At 36.3% G+C, this 11,189-nt stretch overlaps 2 protein-coding genes across 2 annotated transcripts; one reads left to right on the top strand and one right to left on the bottom strand.

The window, feature by feature from the left end:
- The first annotated feature begins 269 nt into the window (after positions 1–269).
- LOC131148016 (non-specific lipid transfer protein GPI-anchored 2-like) lies at positions 270–7,045 on the top strand. The gene is made up of 3 exons (XM_058097753.1): positions 270–988; positions 6,121–6,195; positions 6,593–7,045. The coding sequence occupies exons 1-3, from the start codon at positions 526–528 to the stop codon at positions 6,724–6,726; spliced, it is 672 nt and encodes a 223-aa protein (XP_057953736.1). The 5' UTR covers positions 270–525; the 3' UTR covers positions 6,727–7,045.
- Positions 7,046–9,552: 2,507 nt separating this feature from the next.
- Positions 9,553–10,830, bottom strand: LOC131148015 (uncharacterized). The gene has a single exon (XM_058097752.1). It carries the CDS (start codon positions 10,660–10,662, stop codon positions 9,709–9,711), a length of 954 nt encoding a protein of 317 aa, XP_057953735.1. The 5' UTR covers positions 10,663–10,830; the 3' UTR covers positions 9,553–9,708.
- Positions 10,831–11,189: the final 359 nt, after the last annotated feature.

The raw sequence follows: 11,189 nt of genomic DNA, 5'->3' as shown, positions 1-11,189 counted from the left end.
TAAGCATCCTCGAGAACTTATCTAGCGCTTGAGATCACAGTCTTCAACATCTTCACATTGTTGCTCAATCTCATGCACAATTTCTGGAAGAATGTCATCATCCAAGGCTATGGTATTGGATTTGACAAGGACAACAGTTGATAGCGAGAAAGAATGGAAGAGTAAAAATATCTCTCTAAAACCTTAATTATTGTGAAATAAGTTGCATGCATATGATTACAAACTGGACTCTCACTTCCCATGTGGATTGGTTGAAAAGTGGAGGGGACCCATGTGAATCCTACCCATATAGATTCATGGGATGCTGCCAAACATGATATCTCTACAATACCAAGAGAGACAACACTGCCTTTACTTGCGCACCTAAAGTTGGGTGTTAGTTGCATTAATTTTCGCCACCAAAACCCCCATCACGTCACCGCCGCTCGCCCCTCTTCAATTCAACCTTCCCCTCACCCTCTTTATATCACCGCCTCCCTTCTGCCTTCTCCCCCCGAAAAAACAAACACAGGCGACGCACCCACAATGGCCAGGTGCAGACTCGCCAGAGCAAGAACACTCATCCTGGCGGCGTTGTTTGCGGCGGCGCTGGCCGTGGCCGCAGCACACACGCCGGTGGAGGCGGTCGCCGCGCCGGGGCCGGAGCCTTTCTCGGTGGGGGCGCCGGGGCCGGGGTCTTTCTCGGAGGGGGCGCCGGGGCCGGGGTCTTTCTCGGAGGGGGCGCCGGCGCCGTCGGCGCCGGACGACTGCCTGACGAGCTTGTATAACTTGTCGGATTGCTTGACGTACGTGGAGCAGGGGAGCAATGTGACGAAGCCGGACAAGGCGTGCTGCCCGGAGCTAGCGGGGCTGGTGGAGAGCAAGCCTCAGTGCCTCTGCCAGCTCATCGGCAACTCCAGCAGCGTCGGCCTCGAAATCAACGTAACCAAAGCCCTCGCCCTCCCTACTGCTTGCTCTGTTTCCACACCCCCCGTTTCCCTCTGCTCAGGTAGTGCCACCTACTTTTGTCTGCATTTTACAATATTTTACGCTTAATCTCTGCTTCTTTTGCTTCTTCTTTTTCTAATTCAAATCTACACAAGTTTAGAGCGGAAGTGCAAAATAAAAAATGGAAAAATATATATAAAATAAATAAAATTGCTTTCAAGTTTCAACAGTTTGTGGAGAAGAAATGGGCAATTTGGTAATTTGGGTAGTCTTCCCTTTCTTCCTGGCGTGGTCATGGGTCATTGAGTAAGCTCGGGGGGGAAGGGTTTGCACCTTCTTTTCTTGTTGCAAAGAAGGGACAGACGGAACTGAGGGTTTGGTTCAGGTGGTAGTTCGCGGTGCGGGCCTCTCATGGTGTTCAAACTCGTTTCCGTCTAGATTTCTGAAATTGATCTTCCTTTGGAGTTCAAAGGTCGGCTTGGCGTGGATTAGTCACGTGAACCATACCATAAAAGGGACACGCCAAAATTCCGTAATCCAAAAAAAAGAAGGGACAGACGGAGGGTCTCGCGTGCAGAAGTGGTGATGTGATTTCACTGAAGGGCATGGGCGATTTGATAATTTGAGCAGCTTTGCACTCTCTAGCTGCCCTTGCAGAAGAAGCTGTCAAAGGGACAGCTGGATGGTCCGGTGGAAGTAGTGGTGTGATTTCATAGGAAGGGCATGGGCAATTTCTGCCCTTCTCCCTTGCGTTTGTACAAGGGACAGATAAAGGTTTGGTCCAAAAGTGGTGGTGGGCTTGGGCTTGGGCAAATTTGTAGTTTGGGTAGTTCTGTACTCTCTTGCTGCAATTGTTGGAGTATCCAGAGACAAGAGGACACCGATGAGACTTGGTACAAAAGAAGTGAGCGATTTCATTGAAAGGACATGGGCAATTTGGTAATTTAGGCACTACCTTGTTGCCCTTGTGGATGGTGTGGTTTCATTGGAAGGGCATGGGCAACTTTGGTAATTTGACTAATTTTGCATTTTCTTCCTGCATTAAATTAAAGGGGAAACCTAAATTTGAGGTAGGTCCCTAAATAAGGGTACCCCGTATGTGTCTTTTTATGTCATTATGGGGAAACCTAAATTTGATGCCTGTGAGACCTCTGCCAAGTGCCAACTGTGGCTTGACAGAGAGTGGAGGAGGCCATGTCATGGGGAAGCTGACTTCGCAAACAGTGATGTTGATAGATCATAGTATTCATTTCTGAAAATGTGATTAGTGGAATTTCTATGTTTGTTTTTAATCAAAAAAGTGATTAGTGGAAAACAAAAATATCCATCTTATGTTTGGGATCATAAATTTTAAACTTTAAATTCAAAAAATTGTATTGATTTCCATCTAATAAATTCAAATCACTAAATGTACTTATGAAGATGGAGAATGCAACCTAAAAATATATATAATCTAGTTTGCATTTTTCATCATCTATTCAAAGTTAATCGATCGAAGGACAAAAACATAGTTAAGATTCAAGTCCCTCCAAGGAGGGCTTTTCAGTTAAAATTAAACTTTGATAATTATTAATTAATTAAGTTGAACGGTGGAGAGTAATGGAGCAATTAAGATTGCTCTACGTATCAATTTCTTATGTTTGGTTACTAAGGAAATTGAAAAAAAAAAAAAAAAAATTATGTCAAACCAATTATCAAAATTTTGGTTTTATGCAATTCATGTTTTATTTTCTTTAATTTTTAATCATATTATAGCAAACTTTCATTTTTAGTAGTATTTGATATAAAAAGAAAAATACAATAAAAAATGAGTTTCCTTCTTATTTTCCTCTTTTTTCCTTTTCCTGCCCACCAAAATTCTTGATCTAAAGAGACCCTTAAGGATTAAACTCATTATCAAGACTAAGATATAACCTGTGGTTGGAAGTCAACTAACAAAGAGGATATAAATGTTTTTTTTTTAAGTTCAAGAGAGGCCGTCTTTATCTTTTAAAGGCTAGGGAATCTTTTGATGTCTTAACAAATCGTAAGGAAGTTAGTGTATTTTGTTTAAAGTTCATAACAACTAAGGAATCCATTTATAGAAAATTACTTTTTTAGAAAGAAAATATTGAATTTGATAAGTACTAATAATTAGTATTGAAGTAGAAAAGTACTTAAAATCACAAGTATTGTTTGTTGTATATAAAAGGTCGTGGTTATAAGTACTAGTAAAGCGAGTAGTACTTGAAGACTCACTTTTTTATTATACGTTCTATATGAATATATTATAATAATATTATTATATTACTTATCCCTTAACTAATATATTATATATTAAAAAATTTATTAAATTATGCTAATAACAATATTATTAAACACACTAATATTTTTAATTAAAATTTTCCATTAATATTTTCAATTAAAATTGTAATATTTTCTATTAAATAAAACAATGTGTGGTTATTATTTTCTAATTAGCAATGACTTTATTATTAATTTATGTTCACAATATTATTAGCTTTATAATATTTTTTATAATTTATTATTAATTCCTTACTAATAAACTAAAAACTCAATAGCAAGTGAGAGAGAGGGGGATTTGGTGGAAGCACCACCAAAAGTGGTTGCTAGATTACTACTTTACCTAAAAGCTTAAGCTATTAGGTGAAGTGGTAATCTAATGTGGTATCAGAGCCGGTTCTCAGGAGGTCTTGAGTTTTAGTTTTGTTGCCCGCATTTATTGTGTGGTGTTTAAAAAAAATCATTGTGTTCCCTATAATGGGTGTTATCTTTTCACGTGCTGTCGGGCAGCACGTGCGGGGGAGTGTTAAAGCTTGATATGCATTGTTGAATCACAAAATAATGGTTTAAACTTTTAGGTAAAGTGATAATCTAATAGTGGAAGGGAGAGAGATGAGGAGGGGTGGCATCTAGTGGCAGAGGAGGAGGAGGAGGTGGCGATGCTAAAAGAGGCAAGAGTTGGTGAGAGAGACGGAGAAGGAAAGAAAATTTACGAGTTTGCCTAAAAGTTGTTAAAATTTACAAGTTGACCACTGCTCATATATTGTAACTACTTATAAATGGCCAAAAACCACTCCAAGGTTACTCATCAAAAAAATCTTTTTCCCCAAGAGAAATATTTTTGAAAAATACATTTTTTCAGTAAGTACTTATTTGGGTGCAAGCCAAAAAGTACTTTATTGGACAAATAAGTATTCTAAGTATTTTTTGCAATATCCTTAAAAAATGGTTCTTCTGCAAATCAAAGATTGAGCAGATGGGCTTTGTCTTGGACAGCACATCCTTAAAACTGATAAATTCATCTCTATTGCTCCATGCTTTTCACAATCAAGGAACCCTTTCTTTTCAAACTCTTCTTTAAAATTGGGGTCCATTACTAATAAGTTGGTTAGCATCATATTATATAGGAATAAAAACAAGTTAGATTAGACTTCTGTTTCAGGTTGATTAAACTATGATGCAAGGATATACTGGGAATAAATTTTCAATTTTCAACCTCCATTAAATAAATTAATTTTACCCATTGGTACATTCTATCTATTTGCCACCAGAGCCAGGGGTGAGAATAGCCATTGTTTCAGTGGTTTTAGGTTGACAGATTTTTCTTTTTAAAAAAAAAAAAATTTAAATGATTGTGGTTGGCTCAACCCATTATGACTACTGGTTTGAGCTTTTTCATATTTGATGCCCCCAACCACTGAGCTTGTGTGTGAAGCTGAGGCCTAGTGCTTTTGGAGTGGGGACTTACTGCATTTGTACCCTCCAGCAGGTCTAATGAAAAAGTGACTCTGTTTGGCTTCAAAGATTCGGAAGATTTTTCTTTTCTTTTTCTTTTCTTGGCTTTTCCTAATCCAGAGAAGTCATTAAAAGCAGAAGCAAAATGGATTAGTAAGACAGTTGACTACTGTCTATTTGACTCCATTGGTTGAGTGAAATGGTGCCTCAGCCTGAAAGAGAGCTGGGAGCTTGTTTGTTGCACATAAAGTGCTCTTACATTTGACAATTAAAGAAAGCTGCTTCTACCTTTTATCTTGTTTACCATAAATAGTCCATCTAAAATTGCTTAAGCTTTTGGGGCCATATAATTGATTATACCAGATGCTATGGTTCTCCATAGGTTTCGAGTTTAAGTCATTCGACTGTTTGAGTCTCCCCTAAAAAACTCTTGTGTTACTATTATCCGTTATCTCTTTGTTTACATCATGACGTGTAATAGAACGTGTGTTAAAAGAATATATTGTTACTGCCTAAGCATTATAAGCATTTGGTTTAACGTAGTTTGCTTCAACTCGTAGTTCCTCTCTAGGAGGTCTGCCTCTTGCAGATCTTGTAGTTCTGCTTTTTGTGGTCGCACTTTGGAAATTGTTAGCATTGGGTGGACTTAATACACATGAATGATCACTAACTTGACTTAAAAACATAAGCCTATTGAATTATACTATCCATCCTTCGCTCTATTTTTTCAGTGTGAAACACACTCAAAAGTGGAGTTCTCAAAGTAACGGAATGTCAACTCTGATACCGCTTGTTAGTGCAAGGGGAGTCTTCAGGGGGGGCTTGATACGCATTGATGAACTCCAACTTGACCCAAAAGCTTAAATTTATTGGGTCTCAGGTTCAACCATATGTATAAGCACATATCATGTACTCTATTTTTCCAATGTAGGATAAACTCAAAAGTAGAATTCTCTACAGAAATGAAGCTAGCAGTATGAAAGTATAGCCTTGGGTTATTTGAGCACATCACAGATATGTTTCTTATTAGATTTCAAGGTTTTGGCAATGCACACACTGCAGAAATGAACTGGTGCCTTCTGTTTGTGGAAGATGCACAGAGTGCAGAACATGCCGCTTGGCTGATAGAAGCCTAGGAGTAACATTTGTTACATTGTTGATTGTTCTGAATTTAATTGTCTAGTAATATGGTGAATATAAAAGATATAATAAGATTTTAAGGATTATTTCTTTAATCTTATATTTGAATAGACCTTGGATCTGGTGTTTTATTAGATTTGGATAAGATGTAATATAAAATTTGCATTGAAATTTATCCATTCAAATCCAAATCTAAGGTTTGAAATTCAAGCTCCCAAATGCAGCATAAGTATTATTTCCATTTGGAATTCCATGTGGAAATGTTTTTTTTTTTTTTTTTAATGCTTGCTGAATTTAATTTGATCCCTTTGACAGCTATTGGAATCCATGTGGGAGTTCCATCACCCAGTGTGACACCTCCATCATCAAGTGAAACCGCTTTGCCACCTGGTACTATTTTCTTTCATTCAACTTCATTTTCTTCCATATTTCTAGTTTGCAAGTGTTTGGGCAGATTTCAAGGTTTTTGGTTTGCAAGTAATACAATACAATGTTATACTACCTTTTTTTCTGAATCTGCATAAATTCAAATCTGAGATCTGAATCTCATGCTCCCAAATATAAAGTAATTGACCCGTTGTCCTGAAATTTGGATTTCTTTTTGTTTTTTTGGAGTGGTGCCTATCTACAAATGTTCCTCAAACCTTTGTCCTCGCATTTTGGGGATGGGAAGATGAACCACTGGCCTTATGATCTGATTCAAATTTTCGGCAGTTGTACATAGGTGTTTCCTTGCCTTAAAACTGTGTATTATTATCTAAAAATCCTTTATTTCTGAAAAACACAGGTAGTCCATCCCCTGCAGGATCAGCAACCACCCCTTCATCAGAGAACAGTCCAAGTGGCGCTTCAAGCATTGCTGATTCTCAGCTTGCCTGCCTTGTTGGTTTAGCCTTTGCATTTCTTCCCACATTCTTCTAATATGCTAGAACTTCTCTATTTGAAAGCATGGACTTCGAATTTTGAATTTGAATTTTCATAGATTCGGATGAAATTCAAGATAATTTTATACTTGTGTTTTCTCCAGATCTATACAAATCTAAATTCAAGATTTGAATTTTCAAGTTTTGATGGAGAAAAATGTTGATTAATTTATTGTTATGACTAGATAATTCATTTCCATGACACCATTATTATGTTGAGCATTGTATTGGTAATTTAATTTGTGATTGAAGGATAATGGTAGCATTGTCCAAGTCCATCTTATTCTAATTCTAAAATTGAAATCTTTGTTGTCAAACGCAACAGTAGCTTGATGTGGTTAGATAATCCGAAGGTCGAGGACATGGTTGATGCTTTATAAAGTACTAGCTATTGTTTTGCAATTGTGATATTCTAGTTATATTCTAGTTGTGAACTATGTAAGTACTCTTATTTAGTTTATAAATGAGCTAAGTTGAGTTTTATCATGGTCAAATTCATTTATGCAAATAGATGACTTAGGCTAGCCCTATTACAACTCTTTACATGAATGACTTGGTTCTTTTAGAACATCCGAAGACGCAAGAAAGTCTTCGGACAAAAGGCAAAAAAGGTTCTTTCTAATAATGTTTTAGGGTTTTTTTGTTGACACTAGGCCACTCAATTTGCTTTAGGCCTTGACCCTATATATTATTGAATTCAACTCATCGAGTTTGACTAAAATAAGCCTACACCTAAGCGACCTGTACTTTTAAGATGATAAGTCTATCCCTACTGAACACTAATCCTGATTCAACATTATTAAATAAGCATAAGAGCAAGTCTAATCCAAACATATTAAACAGCTACAACTTGTAACTAAATCACTTTTGTATTGAAACAAGTCAAGTCCCTTCATGTTCAAGTTTTACTTGTTTGTTAATCAAGACTTAACATTAGATCGGAGAACCATTTGTTTATATAATGAACAAGTCTAAAGAACTTATCTCGTTAGTGATTTGATTCAATTATAAACTTATTCTTATCTTGTGCTTGGGAGCTTTTATTTTTGTCTTGAATTGGATTTATGTGAATTTAGATGATATGCAATAACAAATTGAATAGAGTTTTGTCTAATTTCATATTAACATAAATTTAATGTTCAAAACTCATACATACAAAAGTTTTAAAGCTTCAATAAAAATTCAAGCTTTCAATTATTGCGACGAATTTAAAGACCACTTTGGTTTTTTATCCTATCTTACGAGTGTTATCATCCAAACAAGAGTTAGATAATAATTATAGTTAATTCAATTTAATCTAACAAACTTTAATTAACAAATCAAATGCACCGCCAAAGACATTAGGGAAGGTTTGTCTAAATTTAAAGATTAATTTGGTCTTTTTAAATAATAAGATATCATCTAAACATGAACTAGGAATAATAATTATAACCAATTCAATTCAATCAAGTCCTATGAACTTGACTAAACACGTTGCTAAAGATATTAAGAGAGGTCTATCTAAATTTAAAAGTTACTTTGGCCTTTTAAATAATTAGTCCGTACTATGAGTGATATCATCCAAACATGGGTTAGAATAATAATTATAACCAATTCAATCGGAGCTTTGACTATTAAACAAAATGCATTGCTAAAGATATTAAGGGCTCATTTAATTGTGAAAAATATTTTTTATTTTTATTTTTTAATTTTTTAAAAAATTACAAAAATTGTAGTTTATTTTTTAGTTTTTTAAGATTTATGCTAAAAATGTAGAAAATAAAGAGTTTTTTTTTTAATGTTAAAAATATTTTTATTTTTTATTTTTTGATTTAAAAATAAATACAAAAGGATAATTTTTTTTTAAAAAAATTATATAAGATAATATTTTAAAATTATGGATTTTAGAGTTTTAATTTGGATTTAGTGCATTCAATAGAAAATCTATACATAAAATTCACACAAATTAAAATTTAAGATTTGAATTCTATGTTCTTATAAACAAAATAAGAGTTAGAAATCTAAAAAAATAATAATAAAAAATAAAGTTAGAAAGCAAAGTATAATTTTTGTAATTATCTGAATTAGAAATAGAAAACAAGACTATTTGCACAAACAAATTGTAGTAAATTATTTATTATTGTTCATTTATTTCATATAAATTCTGTAAAAATGGAAAATTATAGCCAATTTTTTTTATTATAATTTTTTAAAAAATTAAAATAAAAAATAAAAACAGTTTTCACCACTGATTATATATATAAAGGTTGCAGGTTTGGCTGGGGATGTGGGGGCTGAGGGAGAATAGAAAAATTATCAAGTGAAAATTCAAAAATAAAAGTGGGTTTTTTACATGCAATATTTTCGTTGCGTATTAGCAAACATACATACATACATACATTTTGGTTTTGTCCCAAATTTTAGGTTGAAAGTATATGCTGACTTTATGAGTTAAATCCCATTTAAATATAATAAAATAAAAGCAAGTATGAGTTTCATTCAAACGTAGCTTTGTATTTTAATGAAGAACTCATTCTTAAATAGTTTGAATTTATGAATTTATTTTTGGGATATTTGCTCAAGTGATAGAGAAAAAAAAATATATAAAAATAAATTAAAAATTATTATCCATTTATATGATTTTTTTTTGAAAAAATAAATTATCTAATGGCATAATAATAAACTCTTTAAACACTTTTTCAAAACTGATTCAATTTTCTTCTTTTTTTTTTTAATCCACTTCTCTCCAACAATTTTTTAAGAGATTAGGTTTAGCTATAATCGAACAAAATAATTCAAAAAAATAAATTAGTATGATATTAAAAAAAATTTCATTAAATTTATCTAAAGTTAAAATAACTCATAAGCTTTATTCTCTTTCAAAATTTTTCACCCAAAAAATTTAATTATTAAATTATCTAAAAAAAAAAAAAGAACCCTAAATCAATTATTCATCATATAAAAAATTGAGCCCTACCAAAACTGCTTCCTTGCTTCTGAATCAAAGGCTTATTACTCTAGTTTTCGGTATCTCCGTGGGATCCCAACCGTCCGATTCCGCAGCCATGGTCGCCAGCCTAACCAGACTCTGCGTCGCCAGAATTGCCTTCGCATCAATGTCGTGCAGCGCCCTAGCGTACAGTCTCCGGCATGCCGCTCCCGCCGCCTCCCTCAGCCCCCCGCCGTCCGTCGTCCCCAGTAGACAGTGTCCCAATATCCTCAAAACCGGCTGCAGAAGCTCCCACGGCAGCCCAATCCTCCCTCCGCCTCTCGCTGGCGCCGACTCCTCCTCTCCGCTTTGCCCCGCCCACACCCCGCAGAACTCGCAGAAATCCATCTTCGATCCCAGTGGCATTTGCGATATTATGGAGTAGTACAATTCCAGAGCGACACCCACGATTCGAGCTCTCCGGGTGGATCTGACGGTGCCGTGGGGCTCCAGGCACGGCGAGACCACCGCCATGTTGAGCGGCGTCGAGTGGGCGGAGGCGGGCGTGAGGGACTCGTGGTAGAGGCTGGGGTGGGAGAGGTCGGGGATGGAGACGGTGGTCGGGCGACCGCCGCGGGCCGTGGTCTCGTGGGCGTAGAGGGCGAGGAGGACGGCCTCGAAGCCAGCGAGGGGATTGCGGAGGGCGACGCGGGAGAGGTAGAGGGCGGCGACGGTGGGGAGAAAGCGGAGGACGACGAGCTGGAGGGCGGGGTCGGAGGACTGGAAGGTGTCGTAGAGCCAGCGGCACAGGGGATCGTCGCCGACGCCAGAGTCGGGGCGGAGAAGGACGGCGGAGATTTGGGCGGCGAGGTCGGGGTCGTGGAGGAGAGCAACGGCTGGATTGGCGTCGGAGGAGAGGGAAGGAGGAAGGGAGGAGATTATAGGGGAGAGAGATTGGAGGGCAGCGTGGGCTTTGGTGGTGGCGGCGGCTATGGTTTCCTCGGCGGCGGAGTCGTCAAGAGACATCGGTTATGTTGATGTTATTAAGGAAGTGGGAGGAGGAGGAGGAGGAGGAGGAGGAGGGCGAAGGAATAGCATGAGAGAAGGGAATTGGTAATGTTGATGAGTGATGAGTAAGTAAAGCAGAGCATGAGTAAAAAGAGGATCTCCTTCCATACCGGTTGCTGGCAACGGCTTCCTGCGGGAGATGGTATTATTATTATTATTATATAAAAAATTTAATAATAATTTTATTATGATTTTTTATTTTTATTTTTATTCTTTGGTGGTCAAGCTATATCAAAATTATGGAAAATAAAATTTCCACAATGTCAAAATTTATCATTTCCTAGTTAAGCAAAAATTAAAGAGTGAAGTTGTAAAATAAAAGTTAGTGTCAATAACACCTAATTATGATTTTTTTTATTTATAAAATATTTGAAGCAGAAAATGAAGGACTATTCCCATGTTTTCATTATGAAAATGCTTATTTTTATCTTATTTAATTTTGATTGAAATGATAAAATATTTTATTGTTATATTTTTATCTTAAT

The sequence above is a fragment of the Malania oleifera genome, chromosome 2 (assembly GCF_029873635.1).
Source record: "Malania oleifera isolate guangnan ecotype guangnan chromosome 2, ASM2987363v1, whole genome shotgun sequence".
Lineage (NCBI taxonomy): Eukaryota > Viridiplantae > Streptophyta > Magnoliopsida > Santalales > Ximeniaceae > Malania > Malania oleifera.
The sequence above is the reverse complement of the archived record's forward strand: the minus strand, read 5'-3'. Positions and strand labels throughout refer to the sequence as shown.

What these genes read in the sequence shown, in the direction of transcription:
- LOC131148015 (XM_058097752.1), bottom strand. Translation starts at nt 10,662, where the DNA reads ATGTCTCTTGACGACTCCGCCGCCGAGGAAACCATAGCCGCCGCCACC.
- LOC131148016 (XM_058097753.1), top strand. Translation starts at nt 526, where the DNA reads ATGGCCAGGTGCAGACTCGCCAGAGCAAGAACACTCATCCTGGCGGCG. An exon ending in CCCCGTTTCCCTCTGCTCAG is followed by an intron (nt 989 to 6,120) that starts GTAGTGCCACCT and finishes TCCCTTTGACAG; the next exon opens with CTATTGGAATCCATGTGGGA. An exon ending in TGAAACCGCTTTGCCACCTG is followed by an intron (nt 6,196 to 6,592) that starts GTACTATTTTCT and finishes TGAAAAACACAG; the next exon opens with GTAGTCCATCCCCTGCAGGA.